The sequence below is a fragment of the Oreochromis aureus genome, linkage group 8 (assembly GCF_013358895.1).
Source record: "Oreochromis aureus strain Israel breed Guangdong linkage group 8, ZZ_aureus, whole genome shotgun sequence".
Taxonomy (NCBI): Eukaryota; Metazoa; Chordata; class Actinopteri; order Cichliformes; family Cichlidae; genus Oreochromis; species Oreochromis aureus.
The window spans coordinates 27,304,023-27,328,321 of record NC_052949.1 but is presented as its reverse complement, the minus strand read 5'-3'; the positions used below and the strand labels follow the sequence as shown (position 1 = coordinate 27,328,321).

The following is a 24,299-nucleotide window of genomic DNA, read 5'->3' as shown; positions in this document are numbered from 1 at the left end:
CATTTGAGGACCCGATGGGCCCAGTGCTCACTGCCTGGCACTGTGGAGCCCAACTGGCATTTTCCATAGAACCAGACAGTTCCTGGAGGATGAAGTTATTGTTATCACCAACTGGCCCCACACTTGCATGATCTAAATCAAAAGGGAAAACCTCTGAAATAATATGTTTAGTTCATTCTTATGCACTTTCAGGCAATCAAATCAAATCAAATCACTTTTATTGTCACGTCACATGTGCAGGTACACTGGTACAGTACATGCGAGTGAAATTCTTGTGTGCGAGCTTCACAAGCAACAGAGTTATGCAAAAATACAATAATGTAAAACAAGCAAAATATAAGAATGGCTAAATCTGAAAGTAATAAATATATGTACAATATATAAGAGTATATGCATTACTGGATGTGTATACTAAATATGTTTTTCTACGTGTGTGTGTGTGTGTGTATGTATACATATTTTACAAATTAAATAGAGTAAACAATAAAATAAAATATATAAAATATACAGAGGTTGGTAGTTGGACATGTGCAAAACAGTGGCATTAATGTACAGTGTGGAGTGCATAATATTGAAGTTCAAGTAGTGAAGGTGAGGTGTCTATGACGTGTTCAGCAGTCTGATGGATGGCCTGGTGGAAAAAGCTGTCTCTCAGTCTGCTGGTTCGGGACCGGATGCAGCAGAACCTCCTTCCCGATGGAAGTAGTCTGAACAGTTTATGGCTGGGGTGACTGGAGTCCTTGATGATGAGGATAGATGTACATCTATCCTGTACATCAGAACAAAATTTTTGTTTTACATTTTGAGAGAGGCCAGGTGAGTTTAATAATAGACTCAATGCTGTGTTGATGCTGTTATTTTTAGCATCTACATGGATGTTAAAATCACTCACAACAATTATTTTATCTGAGCTGAGCACTAAATCAGATAAAAAAAATTTGAGAAATCAGACAGAAACTCTGAGTAAGGCCAGGGTGGATGATAGATAACAAATAAACCTGGTTTTTGAGTTTTCCAGCTAGGGTGGACAAGAGGCTTTCAAATGAATTAAAACTCTGTCTGGGCTTTTTGTTGATTTACAAGCTGAAGAGGGAAATTGCTGCCACAACATGGATGCTGTCTCTCCTAACAAGTCCAGGTTTTCCCCAGAAAATTTCCCAATTAAATATAAAGCCCACAATTGTTTTTGTTTTGGGACAAACTAAGTACTTTGTACCATTTTGCTGCAATGAAAATGAAAATGGACCATTTAATTTCCATCAAACAGCAGAACAAAAAAAATGCTTACCCATTCCATATTAGTATAGATAGTTGTCATGATTTTTAAAAAAAGAAAGTTTAGATCATTCTTCATGGTTCATAAGCAAATTGTTTCACATATAAACAAATAAATTGATTTAATTTTGACCCTGATTTGAGCATGGTGAGTTCCACCGTAGAAAATCCAGTCTTTTAAATTCAATTGTCCCTGGCCTATAAAATTTACATATAAAATGCAGCAACGTGACTTCACTGCAAAGGCCTTTTGAGTAACTTTTCCTTTCACATTCAAAAATCATGCCTAGTTTTGTAATGGTTTGGAAGTTTAGGCTTGTTGGACTGTAAATAATGGCTGTGTGAGTGGAATTTCAGGTTCTTGAATCTTTCATGTGAGCATAAAAGTGGTTTGCCTTTATTTAAAACAGGGTTTTTTTGGTCACTTTAGAGCAGTAAAACCAGTTGTGACATAACATTGGACAAATTATCACCTTGTTGTTTAAGTGTTTTTTCTTCTTTGGCTTTGTACACATGTGGGAAACAGCTATTTGCAAATGTATTTAACTACTAATGTGTCTTTTATAGTTTGAACACATTTTTTGAATACAAAAAAGTCCATATTTAAAGTTCTGAAAAAAATAAAATAGGATATTGTAAAATTTGAATAAACTAGAAAATTCAAAAGTAAATATTTATATTCAGTAGAAGCTAACTGCATTTATTTTAATACTGGGCGTTTACACAGCTGACCCTAAATAGTTTCCAAGCCTATACGTATGTCAGCGGTCTCTGTTGAGTATCTATTACCACTCTGCATTTATCCTCAACATGAAAATTCTAATACAAACTGCTTTAAAAAGTATGGAATTCTTGAAAATTCTTGTGGTTCCAGAATTTGAGCATTTTAACCCTAGAACACTATCGCCGGGTGATTTACACCCGAGCAAATACATTTACATGATTTCTCTCTCTTGCAGCTGTTTGCGTGTCGAGGAGCCTGTGCCTTCACCAGGGAAGTCTCAAATTTCCCAGGAATGGGTGGACCAAAGACCAGCTTTCCAGAGTCATTATTTTGTTTTAGGAGGGTTTTTTTTTTCATTTTGTTAGACATGGCACAGTTGAAAGTAAAAGAACACCACTGTAATTTGTCATGTGTTGTCATATTTTGATATATTTGATTACTTTTTATTGGTTATATTATATCGGGTAAAAATCACCCGGCATTAGTGATTGTGTTACTATTTATAGCGATAGTGTTCTAGGGTTAAATACTTCAGTTATTCAGCCAATATCACTTACTTTTCAGTCTAATCACACAAAAGCAGTGTTTAACTGTAGTTTCATTACTTTACACAGCCATAAATAATGGAACTTGAGAGAACTAGAACCCCAAAGGACTCAATATGATACAGTATATAATTATACAGAATTTTCTACTTCCCAATGCCTTGGCAGCCATCTTGAAACACTTCCAGGCACTTATTTTCCACCATTACTTAAATTATCTTTAATTTCAGTACTTACCAGGAAGCTGCAAGTATGGAATCAAGTTTTATCAAATCTGATAAAAGCAGCTTAAAAGGTTTGTGAACTGCTCTAAAATTGGGCTTTAAATGGCCTTTTGACCCCTGGAATTTATACTTTCATTACTACCTTTGCTAGAAATTTCCCATAGATTTCTACTCTGAATTCTTTGAGTGCCATGTCTCACTCTTCTAAGAACTCTGGGACTTCCCCATCATATTTGCTGAATTCCACCTACAGAGTGTATTAGATGTACAAACAGAAATAATTACTCTGAAATAAGATTCTTAAGTGGGCTTGTTTAGTCTCCAAAGTAGTTCACCAAAATGCTTCGATTTCATCAACTCAACTCTTTTTCTTAAATTGTTATTCCATGCACTGGCAACTGGAAGACAAAAAACTAAAACATTGTCTTTTTGCTTGTCTCTGAAACACTTAGAGTAAGGTCTTCACTGACTGGGATTTCAGAACTTGGGGAGTTAAAGGATTGGGGGGGGGGGGAGTGTACTTACTGGGAACATTTAGGTCTATAAGGTTAGTAGCTTCATACAAAGAGCTTTGAATGTTTGTCCTTAAGTATTTGCATTGCTCAGTCTTTCCACTGTGACTTATGTTGTGTGGGAGAGGGGATTTTTGAAAATGCAATAAAAGCCACAAACATAATCACACTTAGCTATAACTTTAATAAAGGTGTAATCAAATGTTCTTTGTATATGAAGTTTGCAAATAATAAAACACTTCTAGTTGATTCTTCTTCTTTCTCTCCAAGGTCTCACAATATTCTCTCTTATCTGATCTTTACTAGTGCTCCTTTGTCTCACATCATTACAGCCCGCTGCCTACCAGAAATACTCGTCATTAACAACACGCTGTATTCTCCTCACGTTGCTGTGCGCTTCCAGCCAAGGAGGATAACTGCGATTTAAGGTCCCGCTCTCACCCCGCGGCTTCCACACCTTTCTGAAGCTGTTGCTGTCAAGACACCCCTGGCAGTTTGTCATCAGAAGGCGAGAAAGTGTTGGGTGCGAATATGATGTGTAGTATAACTCTGCTTTCAAGCGCTGGGAGTGATGTGTGCAGCTCTTCGTTATAACCCGGCTCTGTACCTGCCGATTTCTATAGCTGAATGTATGTTAATTAGTGAGGGGGTTTATTTGGAAACAGAAGCATGGGCGGTTTGCATTCCTGACCGCCGTTTAAAGAAGAACGAGGGAGATCTGTTTGTGGAAGTGTGCCATACAGCTTTGGCTCATTTCAGTGCAACAGTGCTGAACACACACTTGACTGGTAATTTAGCCCTATCAGTTTTCCACAATCCCCCAGGTACCATGGCTTGGTTACAGTGCCAGCGTGAATGACTTAATCTGCAATAATGAATGTGTTAACTGTGATCTGGAGCACAGCTTAGTGCTGATTCCTCCTGAAAACAATGCGTGTTTACAGACATTAAGCCACAAAATGATAACAGCCAGTCGCACAAAAAGGTCAGGAAATTGCGCAGAAGACTGCAAGCACGAATAAACATGCAACCCATGCGGAGAGTGAAGGATGCTGCCGGATACCGCCAGCGAACAAGAGGTCTGTGCAGCCATTTAATTTAGAAGTGTTAATGCCAATAACCAGGCTTGCTTGGAGGAGGAGGAGAAGGAGAAAAAAAGAAGACGGGGGTGCAATTTACCGATACTTGGCTGAATTCTGACGCCAGCACCGAAGTGATGTAAGACAAGAGGGAGGGAGAAAACCAAGAAGGAGGAGAGGAGAGGAGAGGAGAGGAGAAGTAGAGAGAGAGGGAGAGAGACTTTCAGAAAACCAGACACAGAGCAACTCCCCAGTGGGTATCCTAACAGAGGTAGGCTGGCTTTTCATACTCCCACCCCGAATTAAAATACCGTGAATATATCGAGAAAAATAAAACTCGTCAACTTACTTTGAATTCTCTTTGAAATTAATGACTGGAATGCTCTTGGCGCCACGTTTAGTTTAGTACTGCAATGCTCGGGTGTGATGCTTAACATAAAGATAACACGCCAGATTCATCTGGACGATCCTGTGATGTGTGGGTGGAATGTTATCAAGTTAGAGGTGTCGCGCAAACTGCACGAATGAACTCAAATTCATGACTCAAATGTGTCGGGATATTTATACGGGTAGAAAAATGAATTAATGACGCGCCTCTGACGTGAGGATAATACCTAATGAGCTCATTTGTTTTATTTGTTCCCCCAGCCTAACTTTGACTCTTAACGGAGCTGACTGTGGGCTCCAGATCTCAGCACCTTGGATAGCGACGCGCCGCAACAGCTCAGCCGAGGCGGGGAGAGCGCGCAGAGCCCGGGCGGCTGTCAGTTCCTGAGCCAGGTCATGGTTGTGCTCTCCTGTCTATGCTCAGCGAAGACTCGCAATGGGCTTTAGTGTGTCCATTGCATAATAACTGCAGAGAATGCCCTTGACAAAAGTCCGCACAGAGTTGCTTTCAGCATGACGGCTGCACAGGACACTGACCGAATAGGGGAAGACTTGCACGAGACTGAACCTTTGAGCGTTTAACCAGAGTTGAAGTGTCTGTGCAAGCACATAACACTGGAAGACTTCTTCACATTATCATGGGGATAAGGTACCTTTTATTGCTGCTGATCTACCTGGACCCCCTGAGCGTCTTGAGCGCCGCAACGGGCGGTAAAAAATCCAAGCAGGCGACCAGGAAGGCTCCGAAAGCCACCGCTATCCCCACGGTCGTCCCGCAGAAGACTCCAAAACCGTCGCCCGTCAGGAAACACGAGTCCTGCAAGGGCTACTTCGATGTAAGCGGGCAGTTTGACAGTGCGTTCGAGTGCAACAACACGGATCACCGGTACTGCTGCGGGACATGCTTCCTGCGCTTTTGCTGCGAGTATAAGAAAGACCGACTTGATCAGACTGCGTGCACGAACTACGTAACGCCGGGCTGGTTGGAGACGGCCACTCCGTCCCCCAGCCCGACCGGTGATCCCTATCCCTACATGGATCAGACCAACACGGCGGTCTACATCACCTGTGGGATCATAGCCTTCATCATAGTGTTGGGAGTGTCGGCCAAAGTTGCATATGACAAAGCCACAGAGCCGCCTCAGGAAATGAATATACACAGGTGAGTGGGAGGAAGACTGTAATAATTCTGCTTAACATGCTCCCTTTAAGTAAGAAACAAAGCTGCATATTAAAAGCCTACCTTTTGCACTTCATGAATATGTATAACTGGACAGACCATAATATGCACAGAGATGTAGAGTCCATTTACAGGCAGGGGTTAAAGGTGAAAGAAACAGGCCCAAAGTGCTGTCAAATGCGATCTTTTTCAAGCAAGCAACTTGTTTTCTTTCTCTCTATCAGCGCTAACGAAGTGAAAATGAGGCTGGTAAAGCACTGGAATGAATGAACAGACTGTTATCTAAAAGGCAGCACTTCTCAGATCAAATTGTGTTCGATCTGCAGCAGATGTTAAATCCCAGAAAAACCAAAGCCTAAAATAATTATAGAGAGAAGTTGAAAGAGTGTTATCATACTGATTGTGGTAGGCTGGTGCTCCTGAAACAAGTGCGTGCATCTGCTATGAGTGGGAGTGAGAAGGACTAATGGCCAACGTTTATATTTTATGTTTTTTAGTTCATATTGCAGAATTAAAACTCTGAGATTAAAAAAAGAAAAAGAAATTGTAACTGGTGCTGGAGTCTAACACTAGTCCCGATACTGGGCTCAGGAGGCAACCAGCCAGCTGTCAAGAATCATACTTGACAACCCTCTCTTCAGCCTCTACACATCAGCACATGGCTGTCTGGTGTGTTCAGGTGAGGAGGTGGATGAGGATGCTGCAACTGAATCCCATCTCCTCATACTGGCCCCATCATACACGGGCAGACCAACACGAACAAATGCTGACACATAAGATCTTCAACACTGAATTGTTTTTTTATTATTACTGAATGCATTATTCACAGACTTGAGCAATCTTAAGTCTGTGAATAATAGATGATGTTTGCATTAATGTTTTGGCTGTATCAAGGCTGTGTGACACGCATGCACCACTGCACATTCCATAAGGATCACAAAGGAGGGCAGGGTGGGAAAGGGATGAATCGCTGAGGTGGGGAGAGGGGGGCGGTAAAGAGAAGCTAAGATATTAATTTAAAAGCAAAGGTTAAACCACCAATACATTTGTCGTACAAAAGCTTCGAGCTGCTGCGGCGCCTTCAAAGTAATTAGATTTCCCCCCCATTTTTTCTAAGTATGATGTCAGAAAAAAAGCAAACAAACATTTTTTTTACTTTCTTTCATCATGATTGCTTCTCTCCCTCTTTCACCCCCCTCGAGGGCTTCATCCTTCCATATGCACCTGGTGCGGTCTGAAAAACATTCAAATTCAACCCAATTAGCTGAGATACTCACACATCCAACGCTGTTTCTCTTGCAAATGAACATTCGTCATGTTCCCAGACGTGTTAAAAAAAGAAAAAAAGAAAAGAGAGAGAGAGACAGAAGAACAAGAAACGGAGCAGCCCTGAATTACCCATAATAGCGCAACACTGTTTCAACAATTCACGTCTGGTTTTTAACCGTGTTCAGCTGCATGCACAGAGACAACCTGTACAAAGAGGAAAAGCCTCCTTTTTGGTGTAATGTTCACACTTGTTTACTGTGTGCTTGTCTGTTTTTAGGGCCCTTGCAGACATCCTGAGGCAGCAGGGGCCCATCCCTATATCACAATACGACTGTGAGAATTTTGCAGCCATGAATGGCTCACCCAAAGACAACACACCAGTCAGAACCTCATCCAAGAACCACTACACCCCTGTTCACACCTCCAAATCCAACCATGGTAAGAGCTCTTCTTGCTCTCCTCTCTATATTCGAAGCTCTAAAGCTTATGTTTATGGCTGAAGGGACACTTCAGCAGCTGAAACCCGTGCCTGTGTCTTTGAGAGCATTTTTGTGCAATGCATTTGCAGCGTATCATCATTATTTGTGTGTAAAATTCTGCTATACCATTCAAATTGCACCCACTGTACTGACCCTTTCAGCATTTTAATCTTCCGTGGTAACATCCTGTAATCATCTGATTTGAGCAAAAGAGAAGAGAGAGCAACAGAGAGACTAAAGGACAGATAATCACAGACTAGCAAAGGTAGACCTGCCCAGCAGATTCTGATAGGCTGGAAGTGATGACCTCTCACTCAGTCAGAACACACACAGAGTCATTTAACCTTGCAATTGCAAGAACAGACAGGAGTGTGAGTCATTAATATGGCCTGAAAAATGGACACAGAATCCAGGCAGCACTGGCAGGTTCACAGACAAAGCAGGTGTTATCAGATGGAGAGATACAAAGCCACTTGGGGAGAGGGACACAGATGGAAAATAATGAGATATTACAATGGAGTTGCTGAGATGGAAAGAAAAACAGAAAGATGTTAAGCCTCTGTGCAGGATGAGCAAATGCAGAGATACGGAGTAGAAAATTACAGGTGATGTAGCTCTGAAAGCACGGCAGACTTTACTGCTGTGTAACGTTTTCTTTGGCATGATCTATTAATTTATCTATATATTTACTGTCAGAGAAGAAACTTCCCCTTGCTATACATATACCCCTAATTTAAAGCTCAGGTGGTCGACACTGGTAAGTAACTACAAATTGTGGTTTTTAATTTTTAAGTCATGCTGGGGGATTTCCTGCAAGTTATATAAATTAAACTAAAATTAGAAGCCAGAAGAAACTGTCTTTAGATACGTCAGTATATGACAGCTTAACTTCTGATGAGTTCAGCAAGAAAATTTAGTTTCATTTTTAAAATAACAGAACAATATAAAATAATTCTCATACGCAAACTTCCCTTAGCTAAAAAAAGTCCAAGAATGACATTCAACCCACACTTGGGAAGGCTGAACTGTCATTTTGGAACACTTTGTCATCCAAGGCCTCAATAAAAGACGATCAGCTAACAGTTACTCAGAGTCAAAGTGTTTGCTTGGATGCTTTCACATTGTGATAAATGACAAACAAGCAGTAATTTTTGTTTAGAAATCATCTTGCTATATAGAAATTCTTATTATATCCAAACTATAGTCGGACAGGGTATATATATCACTTAGATACTCTGACTGAGCACTCAAAGCATTTTCTGACTTTGAGGGCTATCTGTCATTCAAACACTCAAATGCAGGCATCGGACAATTTGGTGTGTAGTACCTTTTCCAAGGCTACTTTGACATGTGGACTGAAAGAGCTGGAGATCGAACCTCAGATTAGTAGACAACCTGCTCTACTTCCTAAAACAAAACAGGTGCCATAAAGTGTTTTGAGACAAAGTGTTTTGATCTCTGCCAGCAGCTTCACAGCTCTGATGCTGTGAGAAAACAAGCAGGTTGGAGAAATCAGAAGTGAAAGGATATTAGGGTATTTTTTCTGCCTAAAAATCCATTGTAAGCCACTGTTTTTTGTCTTTGGAAATATGTTTGCTAGTTTGCTAACTGACCTTGAGATAATGTTGGCTGTTCTCAGTTTCAGTCAGTTCCATAAATATGCGTATCATACTAAAACACATCTGAGCCCCCAAATCCAGGGCAGATAAATGAATTCTCATACATACATGGACGATTACGCAGGTTACTTCACTAAAGAAAAGGCACAAAAGCAGCCTGATGGCAGCCAATATTGTCAGCTCATTGTACAGTAGGAGAACATGTAAGTGTAGACGTGGAAGTTATAATGTTGAATGTAAAAAACGTCATGAAAATTTAATTGAAAGCACTACAGTGCCAAAGAGTCTCAGTACATTATATTACAGTATATATTAAAGTGGAAACTAGTGCAGAAAATATATAAACTGGTGCACAAATGTAGTCCAGAATGTAGGAAATAAACTGTCTGATGCTATACCCTAAGATGCCACCCCCTACCTATCCCTAGATTAAATCTTAATCCATGCCTGTTTTTCCACTCTTTTTGAAATGTTTTAATTAGAAACCAATCATATAACAACATATTTATATTAATCGATGAGAGAGTCATAACAACCTTCAGAAAATGTGAGCGAAGAGAATATTATAGCTAAAATGTTTATTTTCTGAGCTGTAGATGTAAGCAGCACAGCACCTAACACAGTACATGAAGTTGTTATGGCTGAGTTGTGTGACAGGACAGCAACAATCTCTCTGCATCCTCATCTTTAAATAATAGATTTTGCATATTCTCAGCTTTATTTGGGTTTGCAGCCGCTTGAATGTCATGTAAACTTGGCCTCTTTCTGTCACTTTCACATCTATCACACACTTGGGGGGAACATTTTTCTTGCAGTACAGTGCTTGTTGCAGCTGCAGTCTGCATTCATTCACTTAATGTCTCCTTAGCTTAGTGAATGAATTGGTCTATCCTTCATGGTCACTTCCGGCCCATGCACAGAGAGGGAGACAGGGCAGATGCAAAGCTGCACATGTCAGCCTGCCTCCAGTGCATACTTGCATGTTTTTTTCCTCAAATGAGCTCGGGCGTCGCTTTATCTTTATATTGCTCTGTCGCCTGTGTTTTGCCTGCTTGCAGAGAGTCACTGCATAGAGAATACAACTTGCGCCAGCTCTGCTCAGTCTATCCTAGATAAAAAAGAAAAACCCACCCCCTCCACATCAGGGACCACAGCCGTCCTGATGGGGTTGGACATGAAAGGCAGTGACAGTGCGGGCACAAGTGTGGTTAATGTGTGCATATAAATTGGGAGAACAGAGAGGGAGTCCACTCGCTCACATAGAAAATGCATATTCATGTACGCCTAAATGGGCATTTGGCACAGAACGGCAAGACATGCCTCTTAAGGAGAGGGTTCTCGGGTGGAACTGTTTCTGCTGGCACTTCACATCCAGAAGCTTTTGGAGACACTTTTATATCAGGTGGAGAGACCTCATGAAGCAAAAGGCTAAGGGGCCCAAGAGGATCCTGCCAACTTATGCCTAAAGTGGGTACAAGTGGGTACAACAGCCATATAACCTTTGATCTTTGCATTTAAACATGTCCAGTCTCTCTTGGCTGCAGAGATGTCCGCACCAATGTATTTTAAAATCCTTTATGTCTCCCCTTTTCTAAAAATACACGCTGATTTATTTTTTCACATCACAGATCTTGTGTGGCAACATGGTACCCTTGGTGCACTGCAAAACTTCCCTGCATTTTTTTAAATAAAAAAAGAGGGGCCTACAGCAAAAACAGTACAGACAGCATAATATGATACCAGCGCAAGTGCTTCTATTTTTATTCGAATCCACTCTGCATTGTTGTGTGGCTCAGATTCTCTTTTAGGTCGGGGTGTAAACACAGAGCGCCCCGCAGCCACAACAAGGAGCCGGCCTTGAAAGGGAGGAGCAGATACCTTTGCAGGAGTTTGCCGTCGGTTAAAGTAAACAATAACCGCCTCTCTGAGTAATGCAGTTTAGCCGACAGCTCTCTTCAGATGAAGCTGATTTATTCACCGCAAACCACAGGCGAAGAGTTGCCTGTTTTTTGGAGGGTTTTTAGAGTGTTGCTTGGTTTCCTCTCTGACAGTTTCCTAATGCAGAGAATGATGAAGTAAAGTTTTCAGATACAGAAACCAAAAAATACTAGTCAAGCGCATTTGTTCCTTATAGGTAGGCCAACTAGAATTCCCTAATATCACATTGTTTTAAAAGCATGAAGAAAAGTCTTCACTTAGAACACTTACAGGGACTGGTAGTACTCTCACTGAAAGAGAGATCAGATCTTTGAGAGATCTTATGTTTGTCTCCCTGTTAAATGCAGAACAGAATAAAACAATCCTCCATCTCCTAATGAGCAACATCTTGAGTGGTCAGGCCCAGTTTTCAAAAGTAGAATGGGTGAACTACAACAATAAACTTGTAATGAGTTGAATTAAAAATTGGATTATAATTTATGGTGCTGAATTTATTGAATCGCCGCATGTTAGGGTTCACGTAGCAGCTGAAAAGCCTCGAGCTGGTATTTATATATCTGCACTGTATGCAGCACTGAAGGGATCTGAGCTGTCAGTTCATTTTATGAGATGACTCTCGAGCTTAAAGGTCAGCTGCTGTGGACAATTAGAGGTCGTGATGATAGAATAACATTTTCGGCTGTTTGGCGGTTATGATGTGATCTTCAGATATATATTTTTAAAAGTTCTGTGTGTTGCACCTTCTTTCCACAAAAACCCCAAATTTTGCCTAAACAACAAAACAGTGAATTAATTACTCTAATTATTTGCCAATAGGCACTTTTATAATTATATTCAGTGAGGCATCCCGCCTCAACCACTACTACACACATGTAACAAACATCTGCTTCCTCTTCCTGCTGCTTCTTTCCAATTAATCCTTGAAGTGTGCAGCAATAACATCTCCGCTGTGACCTCACTGGCTCCCCATTGGCCAGATAATCATCAGGCCCCATGTTAAAAACAACATTTCTGTGCTGACTGCATCAACATGTTTATTAGAAGCTTTCTCTTGAGTGCACCTGTGTTTAACCTGAGCAACTGAGAGACTCCACCTAATTGTCTCCTGCCCTAGATCTCATTATTGCCCCTTATTATACAGCTGGACTTCTGGCACCCTGAGTGCCAGACATATGTGTGTATGTGGATAAGTGTGTTTCAGGTGCAGAGGCAGGAATCCAACTATATCCCACAGCTGTTCTGGTTTAAGACAGCCCAGAGTGGGTTAGAACTTAGGACTGCACTGCGCAATTAGTTTCATGAGAGGGCAGGGGCATGTATTTTCCAAGGTATCACTGAAAATGTTTCCTTTAGAGGTTTCAGCTTACATAACAGAGAAACTGAAAGACACCATGAAGGGAAGGTAAAGAGAATGAGATATGTGACACTGAGCTGCAGTTAAATGGCTTTATCAAAATGACACATATAGTTCTGATCATTCTCTAAAACCAGTATACCATATAAAAGGTATTATGGTTTAATTTAGGAAGCAGACTTAAAATTCACAGAGGATTCATCAAATACCATCAAGTACACTTAAAAGTAAATGAATGTGCAATATTAAATATTAGCTCTCTCTCTTATAAATCACTATTTATAAATCAATAAATAATTGATTGCCTGCTTGCAGAGAGTCACTGTAATTGATGGCCTCTGACAGTATGACTGTCAGAGGCCAAGGAGAGGAGTGGCAGCAATCTTTTACTTATTTTACTTATTAATCAACCAAAGACCTGGACAGAGTTATGAATCATTTGAAAGCCACTCTGAAGTTTGTCCACCCTAATCAGAGAAGCCAAAAATCAGGTGTTATCTGTTGTCCTTATGGCCCATAGTCAGTATTTCTATTTGATTTCTCAGACTTTAAAAAAAAATCTGATTAAGTGCTCAGTTCTAATAAAAATCACTATTATAGGAGATTTTAACATCCATGTAAATGACAGTCTAATGGACTGATTCGTATATAGTGCTTTTCTCCTCTTCAGAGTTCTCAAAGCGCTCTATACAACGTGCCAGATTCACCCAATCACTTTTTCTTCTAAGCTTTTAGTGCTTCCTAATGAACATTCATACTCTGATGGATGCATCGGGGAGCAACTTGGGGTTCGTATCTTGCCCAAGGATACTTGGCAAGCAAACTGGAGGAGCCAGGGATCGAACCTCTACCTCCTGAGCTACAGCCACCCCCAGCCTTAACACCTCATTTAATTTTTTATTAGAGAAAATATAAATAAGCCCAGCCATGCCTTTAATCACACTCAGGTCACAACCTCGGATACTGTGGCTGCTCCAAAAAAGAAGGCATCAATTTAGAGATCGATATTGGTAACAGAGGTTGGTACCTGGCATAACTGATAAATCTATGCCTTATAGTAGATAACTTCATTTGGAGAGAAAATTGCATTAAAGATATTAATTTGGGTAGAAAAAAAATCCAAAATCCAAAACTGTACCACAATAAAAGAGTCTTCCATAAAGATAGAACGTTTACTATTTGGTACCGATCAAGGAAAACAACCCCAGGTTTCTTTTCTGCACTGTAGCCAGGCTGAGTCAGAGCTCTGTTGAACCAATTATTCCTTTTTGACCTAAACTAGCAAGGACTTTATGAATTTCTTTACATATTTTAACCATTAGAGAAAAAAATATTCACAGCTATCCCACAGATGTGTCATTAAGCAGAGGAATTTAGAGTATTTCTCTCCAATCAATCTTTCAGAGTTAACTTCAATGTCTTCCTTTAAAACATCAATACTCCATCCTTACAAGATTGTTAAAAAAAAAGTTTTACCATTAATGAATGCTTTAATTTTAAATATGATTAATCCATCTTTATTAACAGGCTGTGAACCACATGCTTTTAAGGTTGCGCTAAATAAATCATTACTTAAAAGACCCTTACTCATTCCAGCCATAAAAAAAAGTTTCCGACCTTCCTACCATTTAAAAAAAAAAAACTTTGTCAAACAGTTAACTGATCATTTACAAAGGAATGTTGTTTTATTGGAAAACGTTTCAGTCAGGAATTAGAGTACATCACATCACAGAAACAGCATGATTGACTGGCGTCTGACAGTGGCCTCACCTCTGTATTTTTCCTGTTTGGTGGTTTGAGTCATATCAATCTGACAGAGTCTAATTTGTGTATGTAAATGGGGAGTCTTCCTCAGACACAAACGTTAGTCATGGAGTTCCACAGAGGACTGTGCTAGGACCAATACATTGTACATGTTTCCTTTAGGGAATTTTATTAGAAAGGACTGCACACATTTTCATTGCTATGCAGGGGGAACCCAGTTTTATTTATCCATGAAGTCACATGGTACAAATCACCTAGTTAAACTACAGGCATTTTTTAAGTTAGTGTACTTGGCCTGAAACATTTAGAACATTTAGAAACATGGTATCCAACCAGATACTTACTTTAGATGGCATTGCCTTGTCCTTCAGTAATAATGTGAGAAATCTTGGAGTCATTTGTGACCAGGAAATGTCCTTCAGTGAGCACATTAAACAAATATATAGGATTACTGATTAATTACTACTTATTACTGATTAATTTGTGCATTCTTGTTAAAATTAGAAACATCTTGTCTCACACACTGATTCATGCAATTATAACTTCAAGGCTATAATAATTCATTTTTATCAGTTTGCTCTAAAAGCTTCCTAAAAAGCTTTCAGTTGATCCAGAGCTCCGCAGCAAGAGTACTAACTGGGACTGGAAAGAAACACCACATTCCTCCCATATTAGTTTCTCCTCATCAACTCCTTGCTCAGCTCAGAATTGAATTTAAAATCCTTCTCCTCACATATAACATCTTGTATTATCAAGCCCCATCATGGAATCAGCCTTCAGTTTGGATTTGGGAAATAGACACTTCCTCTGCTTTCAAGATTAGGCATAAAGCTTTCCTTTTTGATAAAGCTCATAGTTAGAGCAGAATCAGCTGACCCTGAACCATTCTTTAGTTATGCTGCAATAAGCTCAGGCTGCTCGGCTGCTCATTCCTTTTTACTGGTGTTTATACACTACTACTGCATTTAATCATTGGTAAGAATTAAACTCTGGCTCTTTCTCCCGTAATCTGTCTTTTGTGCCAACTCTATCTGGTCTCTTCCCCCTCACCCCCAACGGTTCTCTGCAGATGGCTGCCCCTCCCTGAGCCTGTTTCTTTCAGAGCTTTCTTCCTCTTAAAAGATAGTTTTTCCTTCTCAGTGTCACCAAGTGGTTGCTCAAAGGGGGTCATGGTGATTGTTTCGGTTTCTTTCTAATATTGTAGGTTCTTTAACTTACAGTATAAAGCGTCTTTATGTGACCGTTGTTGTGAATTGATGTTTTATAAATTAAACTTAACTGAATTGAATTGAATCAAATTACTTTTGCCTGGCTGTGTTGGACCTTAATTGACCTTGGATTCAGATAGTCTCTCCACTGCCTGCCAAGCTGCACCATATCAGGCTTTGTTCATAATATAATTATCTTATTATTCACATTTTTCCAAATTCAGAGGTGTAGGTGTCCAGTGAAGAGGTCAGATTAAAAAAAATTACCATATGAATTCTCAGCGTGCATTGGCTCCAGCGCCTGTTCATTTCCATAGTACATCGTTGAGGTGAAAGTCACGATTTTCTTTGTATCAAGGAGGATAAATTCATAATGTTCTCTCTGCAGACTCTTCATGCTATCTCTCAGTAATGAGCAGTGGGAGAGAAAGCGGGAGGGGAAAAAATGTGGATTGTGATCGCTTTTGAATGGTTTTTCCAGGGTCGTCACAATGGCCCGTGGAGTTACCTACCAATGACAAATATGACAAAAGAAGACAATAATAGTGCAGCAGCACTAGCAATTCTGCATGTGATATATATACATGCATGCTGGTATGACTGAATGCGTAACATAACCCTTGTAGATATTCTATCTGCAGCATGAAGGCAGCACAGGGAGAGGTGTGATTGAGTTCAAAGTGCACTAGTATGTGGGTGGTGGAAACATATTGCTTATTTTCTTCTTCTTCCTTTTTTTTGAATATCATAGCACTGTGTTTGCAGCTGCTGTTCACATTTCAGCCATTTCCCCTCAATCCATGTCTGAGGGGTAATGACACCATGGGAAAATTTTATATTTGGCACAAAAAAAGCCCCACACATCTGAGGCAAATAAGAAATTTGATAGAAACACTCAAACACAATTTAGCTACCCTGCAAATGTTCTTTTAAAGTGAAACATCATTGATTTTATACGTCAGTATATATATTATATTCCAAGGGTTCTATTAGTATTATAGTGGTTCTATATTTAGTTTCCATGAAACACTGATACATAATTTTTTGAGCTTTGTAATTTCTATACATTTCTATATGTCTTTTTTGTGTAAATTTTTACATTTTACTGTGTCAGTGTCACAAAGAAAATGAAAAAAATCTGTGATATTTGTGCTTTTCAGTGATATAAGAGAGTTACAATGACACGGACAATTAAATGTCAACACAGTAAAAGCAATAATCTAAACGTCCAATCTCTGCTATTAGTCTGATTGTGCATTGTCAATAACTGTAAAGTATTCTATCTTCCCACCAAACACTGAGTCAAACTAATAAATTAAGTCTTTGTCCTAACTGTCAGATTCAGTTGTAATGGGCACCAACTTTTGACAACACATTTGAATATGGGTTCTGGGAAAAAGCAGGTAGCTTTTATAGTTCTATTCTATATTTCTAACATTTTATATCACGTGGCTGCAGCTCAGGAGGTAAAATGAGTCATTTAATAATCGGACAGCTTTGTGCAAGACATTGGAATGTGACTAAACCCTGAATTTAGCGTGTGAATGTTAAATAAAAGCATGTGTATGAATCTTTGTGTAAATGGATGAATGAAGCTCATAGACAGTGCTTTGAGTGCATGAACAGAGTAGAAAAATACCAGCTTATTTACTAAAATAGCAAGTGAGTCAAAAATGAAAATATTCATTTGTTATAGTCCCACAAGTGATTGAATATGCTACTTTCAGAAAGGGTAAGGCTTCGACAGGATGGTCAAAATTATTGCAAAGGTTAAGATATACTTCATACTTTACTTTTACAGTTGCCTTCCCTGAAAGTGCCAGCAGATTATTTCCACGTTGTCTTCCATTGCACATGGTTTAGCATTTTTGTCCCTCTGGCTCAATGTCGTCATTGTGTATCATGTTACTTTTTTTTTTAACCTTAACTGTCCAGACTTAAACAGTCTAAACACAGTGTGGATATGGCAAAAAACTCACCATGTTGACCACCAACTGTTGACTGCAACACACAGTTTTTCCCTTGTCTTTTTGAATTTTTAAATTTTTGAGTTGCTGCAGAGAAAACAAGTGTGCCTCCAACAATATCCAAATTTAAGCATATTTAAATAAAGCATGTTAATTCTTAGCTTAACATCTCACTGTGAGTCAGATGCTTATGTTTCACATCATTTCCTTATGATGTTTAAAAATGACTGCAATATTATACTTTCTTATTAATCTATGAAAATGGGTGTATTTAGTCACTTCCATATAACAGGATATTTTGGTGGGACAAAGCTCCTTTCTTTATTGATTGACATGGTGCCTCACACAAGAAGGTTCCTGGTTTGAACCCTAGCTGGAGTTGTTTTGTGTGGAGTTTGTAATGTTATTCCTAGACCTGTATGGGTTTCTTTCAGTTGATCTTATTTCCTCTGTCCCAAGGTCATGTATGTTACGTTAACTGGTTAACAGGCCATGAACGTGAGGTATAAAGTGTTTGAAGTGCATAGAATAATGTTATGTATGGTTAAAAATGTCACTTGTAGTGCTTTGAGCAGTCGGTAAGACTGGGAAAATGCTGTGTAAATGCAAGTACACATCTTGGACAGCACACCCTCAGTATCTCAGACAGAAGTTACCTACTGGTTACACAAAATTTAAATGTTCATATTCAGGATTCAGAACACTAACACTGTGCATTCAGGTCTCCCCAACTGCTGTTTTATAATGTTTCTGTGTTGTGGCTCTACATGCTTGCCTCTGTGTGTCTCTGTATGCAATCAGGTCTCCACTACGGAAAAGAGAGCGTCAGAAGCAGTGGAGGCGCTGACCTTCACAACTTTATCTCTTCTGGTTTTGTGACACTGGGACGAGGCCATCAGAAAGGTAAAGTAGTTTTTCTGTCCTCGTTTCCTTCTCTTTTTCTTACTTAGAAGATTAAATTCTTTTTGTGCAAACACCACGCTTTATACCTGCTGAATGCTTAAAGTCCTGCTCAATGCTCCACTCACATCACCAGTGATCAACTACGAGACACTGGACAGAGGTAAAATATTTCCAGATTCAATTTCCCTATCCAGTCCCCATGAATACATTTTGCAATCAAATACAAGCAAGCATACACGTAGCTCCGGTGATGGGCGACATGGGGTGGAGAAGGTGACTTTGTGTACACATTCTCAACACACATGCACCTATTAGTAGGGCGGGGGTAGAGTTTTCCCATGGGTAACACACTGATTAGTATGCAGCCACATTGACTAAGCTCTTGTGGTTTATTCCCATCCATTTTAGCTCCAACAAATCAGAGTCAGTGCCTGTGTGTGTTGGTGCCTGTGTGTGTGTTGGTGTAACCTTGCAGGGGTTGCAAGATGACATCCTTTACCTGACCCTGCTTTCGAATGTTTAATTGAATGCTTGTACCGTTTCATGGTAAATGACTGCCTTTGTAAAAAAGCGTCTCGATTTAAATATAATTTGCTTCCTCTGTGGTGTACTTTGATGTATTTCCACGCTTCCTCTTTGCTATCAAATCCTGCTGATTTCCTGCTCATCATCCTAATTACGGCAGCTGATGACCTGCCGTTGCTTTAATAAATACCAGTTCAGATTTATGCATTGCTCGGTAGTATGTGTGTGTGTGTGTGTGTGTGTGTGTGTGTGTGTGTGTGTGTGTGTGTGTGTGTGTGTGTGTGTGTGTGTGTGTGTGTGTAACTGTATATGTGTGGCTTTTCTACCAGCAGGAACGGATTCTCTTTCACCAAACATCATGACTTTGTTTCCAAGTGCACAAGACTGCAGGAGCCTGCAAGTTTTTCTCCCACTCTTACTTCTAATGAGGAACCATCGCATTTATGTTTACATGAAATTAGCCGTTTTCCTCTTTGCTCTTTGCTTCATTTGTTTTCATCCCCAGAGGGGGTTCGTTTCACAATGGCATTCATGTGCAGCTAGAAATAATAAAAATAATTTAAAAAAAAATCCCCTTCTGATATGCTCTGTAGCCCCTCCACCCCCCACACAGCGCTTCTCTACCAGAGATGAGTAATGAAGTTTTATGAATCCTGATTCTTTTAAGCAGATTTTCCTCGCCGTACAAATATCACAATAGCAGCACTCCCGCATCCCTGCACTTGTCATAACAGCAGCAAGGGGGATGGTTTAGCATTCAGCATCTGTGCAGTTAAAGCCGTGTTTTCTTGCAAACTGTAGCCTTTGATTCCTCCACAGCACAAACAAATAAAATGTGACAGATTGAGAATTTGGAATCTTAGAAAGACGTGCTGATGCTTAAATTTCTCACAAACAAATATGTGAAGCTTTTTGCAGAGCCCCAGTTCTTTTTAACAGTATTCTTCTTCAACATCTCTGTTTGGCCATGCTCATGCCCAGAGGCAGGTTTTACTGTGGAGTGAATCTTGAAATCATTGAAACGGTGGTGTGAAGTTTGGTTCGGATGTCGTTACTGCTCTGTATTATCTTTAGCAATGTACACTTCAGGGCAGCAGAGGCAAACAAACAGTTTAATTAGGGATCCCACACTCTTTCATGGTATTTTAACAAGTCCTCTACAAATCCACAAAAGCAGAATGGATTCAGCTGCTTCTTAGTTTTCTCCTTGACGGGCAAAAGAAACTAAATTTCTCCTACCTACTTTACATCAAAGTCGGGGATTCTGACAACATGTGTTAATATTTCCAGCCCAGTGATTTACAATTGTCAGAAAATCACTTTCTCCCTCTCTTTAATCAGCTTTGGATTTATCCAAAATCTGTGGATGGATTCTAAAATGTCCAAACAGTAAACATGTGGGCTGATGTGAGCCACGTTAAGGTTAACATCAAGTAAACAGCTGAATTTAAATCATATCGACCTTCATTACGTTTTTTTGGAAGAGGTTTGCACAGCTTGGTTTGCTCTAGGCCAAGAGTAACAAAGCTGGAAACAGAGAGAATGCAAATACATATTCACAGGTCAGTCAGTGGAAAAAAAAAGTCTGTTTGCCAAATGAATTCGAAACAGATGTTGTCTTCTTCTGTTATATATGGGTTTTTTTGCCAGGTTGACAGAACGAAGTTTAGAAGTCATGATGTAGTCCTCTGGATCGGATTAGCATAGCATCTGTTATAGCACTTAATTACACAGGCGGAAGGTATGTTTGGTTGGTAATTAGATGGCAAGTTGTGTGTGTTTGTGTGCATAGGTGTGTGTGCTGTTGTAATGCAGTCCTTGGGGAGGACAGGTGAGGTCAGGACTGGGTTTCTGGGTGTCAGAGCAGCTGGATGTTTCACATCTGTGTAGCATGATACAAAACAACTATGTGTCAAATGAGATCAGCTCTGAGCATGAAAAAGGGGGAGCTTACATTTATACTCAGAGAGTATAAATCACCCTTTTTGAGTACAACCTTCCCCTCAGATTAATGATTGAGATTCTACTTCAAATAGGAATCACCCACATTGCTGAAAGTGCTTTTAGCAAGCTTTACATAGAAATCAGGAACTTGAGTAGTCATATTTGACAACCTGGACCAGGAGGCGGTCATGTTTGTGCTTGGGTTTGGGTTGACAACAGAAGACCTCTAGTTAAGGTTAGAAAAGATGTTGAAATGTACTAAGTGGTAAAAGTGGTAAAATTGGCGATTACATGCAAAATATTTGTCACAAAAAGATTCAATTAACTGCAGTAAATTTGTGACAATCTCAATACACATACACAGAAATCACAACTTGTGAACGACTGCTGCAGGATAGTCATTTAACTTTAAAATGGCAGACAGTCATAAACTTTGGCTTTATATCAAAATATAGCTAGAATACAACCAGTTAGCAACCACTTGACTTGAGCCACCTATGTCAAAGAGTTGTATATCGAATGAGTTGAGCTCATTGGGACAGAATGCCTTGGGGAGGACAGGTGAGGTCAGGGCTGGGTTATCATCAATGTGTGATTACGGATCATAACAGTTTGGAAACAGGTTCCCTCCCACCAAGCAATATGAACACTCACCTTGAAAATGGTTGAAAGTCAAAGGTTGGGAATGTTGCATGCACAACCTTTGAGTGACTAGCGAGTAGTTGTGGTGACAAACTGCGACTAAGAATACATTTTAAGATGTGTTTTTATCTAGATTTGATTTTACAACCTCGTGTCCTCAAAAACAATATGTAGACTCTGACATAATTCTCTATTATTTTACATATTATTACGTTTCATTTTTGTTAAAACATGAGAAAATTTAAAATACTAGCAAAATCCACATGAGTGTCTGGAGAAGGCTTGACTCAGAGCACCTCTTCACTATTTTTTTAACCTAATCCTTAAAAGGAAATGTAAATTAAAACTTTGGTTCATTCCTTTCTGTTAATAATAATCTGCTATTAATCTCTGGCTCTCTTCCACAGCGTGTCTTTGTCCTGTCTTCCTGCTCTCACCCCAAACCAGTCATGACAGATGGCCACCCATCCTTGAGCCTGGTTCTGCTACAAGTTGCTTCCTGTTAAAAGGGAGTTCTTCCTTCCCACTGTTGCCAAAGCACTTGCTCATAGGGGTTACATAATTATTTTAACCTTACAATATAAAGCACCTTAAGACAACTGCCATTGTGATTTGACACCACATAATTAAAAATGAATTGAATTGAACTGAATAAACCAAATGTTCCCGTATGGTGCAATTAAACCCCTGCAGAAGCAGACACTGTTTTAAAAGACCTTCAATCACACCTACAACAGTGAACATAAAGAGATATGACGCTTCTGTTTTGGGGAAGGTTTTTAGTTCTCCACACACATCCGTTGTTTTCTTCATCCCAGCGGAGTCACCAAGTCAGTTTTCTGCATCATTTTACATTTAAACAATACTGAGCCACCCCCTCATTTCTTTAGAAATCATTGTTTGGGGTTGCATATTATCCAGTGGTGCTGGGAACCTTGTCAAAATAGCTGGGACTGGTACTTTTTACATGATCCTTTAGGACAAGAAGCAATGAAACACCACGAAAACACATCACTATACATAAAACTGTATTACTGTAAAACTGTAAAATAAAAACGCTCCCCATTTGGCTCTGAGGAAAACATATCTACTGTATGAAAACAGTTGTTCATGAGTTTAGAAATACAGACCTACAGCTTGAGTGTTTTTTTAAAGCACATTTTTAAAGCAAAACACCTGGTTAAATGTGCTACATCAGACGTTGACGTGTTGGAAAAAAGCAAAGGCCCACGTCAGCTTCTCTTCTCTGCTTCTTGTTAAATGCAGAATTGAGTTTAAAACCCTTCTACTCACCTACATCTTAAATAATCAGGCCCCATCATATCTTAAAGACCTCATAGTACCTTATTAACCTAACAGAGCACTTCACTTTCAGACTGATGACTTACTTGTGGGTCCTAGAGTTTTCAAAAGTAGAATGGGAGGCAGAGCCTTCAGCTATGAGGCTTCTCGTCTATTATTTCCTCATACCATAAGGTCTCTGTTTGCTCTCTTCTCTTTCCCCTAATCCCCAACTGGACACAGTGAATGGTTGCCTCCCTCCCAGAGTCAGAGGTTTTGTCCTCTTAAAAGGCAGATTTTCTTTCTCACTGTCACCATGCGCTTACTCATAGGAGGTCATTTGATTGCCTTGAGCCATGAATTGATGTTATATAAATTGAATTGATATAACTGAACTGAACTGAAAATCAATCATAAACCAGATCCATCATGTGGCACCATCTGGAAATTGTCTGATTGGCAAGAACTTCATTTTTGCACATGAGAATGAACCCTAAAAACAATGCCAGTGAAGCAAAAGCATGCTTGAATAGACAAACACACAACAGAACACTATTAATCATGAACTGACCTCATCACGTGACAGAGAATGGAATAAAAGCAGCCACCATCCAAAGAAGACTTTTGAAATGTCTGTCAAGAAGCCTCAAGAACTATTCCTGAAGACTGGAATGGGGGGGGGGGGGTGCTGGAGCCTATCCCAGCTTTCTTAGGGCAAGATTCAGGGTACACCCTGGACAGGTCCCCAGTGTGTTGCAGGGCTAACACATAGAGACAGACAACACTCACATTCATACCTTTGGGCAATTTAGAGTTACCAATTATCCTAACCCACTAACTGCATGTCTTTGGACTGTGGGAGGAAGCAGAGTACCCAGAGAGAACCCACACAAACATAGGGAGAACATGCAAACTCCACACAGAAATTGAACTCCAGATCCTCTTGCTATAAGGCAACAGTGCTAACCACCATGCCACTGTGCTGCCCTAGTGTTGAATTACTGCACATAATTCCAATACTTACTTCCAGTATGTATTAATTCCAATAATACATAGTCATGTAGCTATGACAACGTTATACATTTTGGACTTTTTTTTCAGACACACAAAAAAGTTATTTTTTGTTTAAAAAAAAAAAATAGGATGGACCACATCAGGATTTTTGTAGTTACCAGGACGGAACTAAACAGACCTAAAATTAAAAGTCAATGAAAAGAATAACTAGAAAAAAAAACTGGAGCTGTAAATACATCAATAAATACATAGAACAGTATTAGGTGCTTTTAATAATTAAAATAAGGTTTTTGGTTTTAGTGTCTGGCAATGCAGTCAAATTTGTCAATGTATATATATATTTGGCTGAAAAAGATAACAAAATTCAAAAAAATTAATTAATAGAAGATGTGTAAAAATATTTGATAGCAATTACAGACCTAGACCTTTTAATGTTGGAGCTTGGCTGGATAAATTTATCAGCAGG

At 39.6% G+C, this 24,299-nt stretch overlaps 1 protein-coding gene across 1 annotated transcript; it reads left to right on the top strand.

The window, feature by feature from the left end:
* The first annotated feature begins 5,151 nt into the window (after positions 1-5,151).
* Positions 5,152-19,589, top strand: LOC116316764 (protein shisa-6). The gene is made up of 5 exons (XM_039616255.1): positions 5,152-5,908; positions 7,473-7,633; positions 18,326-18,427; positions 19,285-19,352; positions 19,566-19,589. The coding sequence occupies exons 1-5, from the start codon at positions 5,385-5,387 to the stop codon at positions 19,587-19,589; spliced, it is 879 nt and encodes a 292-aa protein (XP_039472189.1). The 5' UTR covers positions 5,152-5,384.
* Positions 19,590-24,299: the final 4,710 nt, after the last annotated feature.

What these genes read in the sequence shown, in the direction of transcription:
- LOC116316764 (XM_039616255.1), top strand. Translation starts at nt 5,385, where the DNA reads ATGGGGATAAGGTACCTTTTATTGCTGCTGATCTACCTGGACCCCCTG. An exon ending in CAGGAAATGAATATACACAG is followed by an intron (nt 5,909 to 7,472) that starts GTGAGTGGGAGG and finishes GTCTGTTTTTAG; the next exon opens with GGCCCTTGCAGACATCCTGA. An exon ending in GGGACGAGGCCATCAGAAAG is followed by an intron (nt 18,428 to 19,284) that starts GTAAAGTAGTTT and finishes TTCTACCAGCAG; the next exon opens with GAACGGATTCTCTTTCACCA.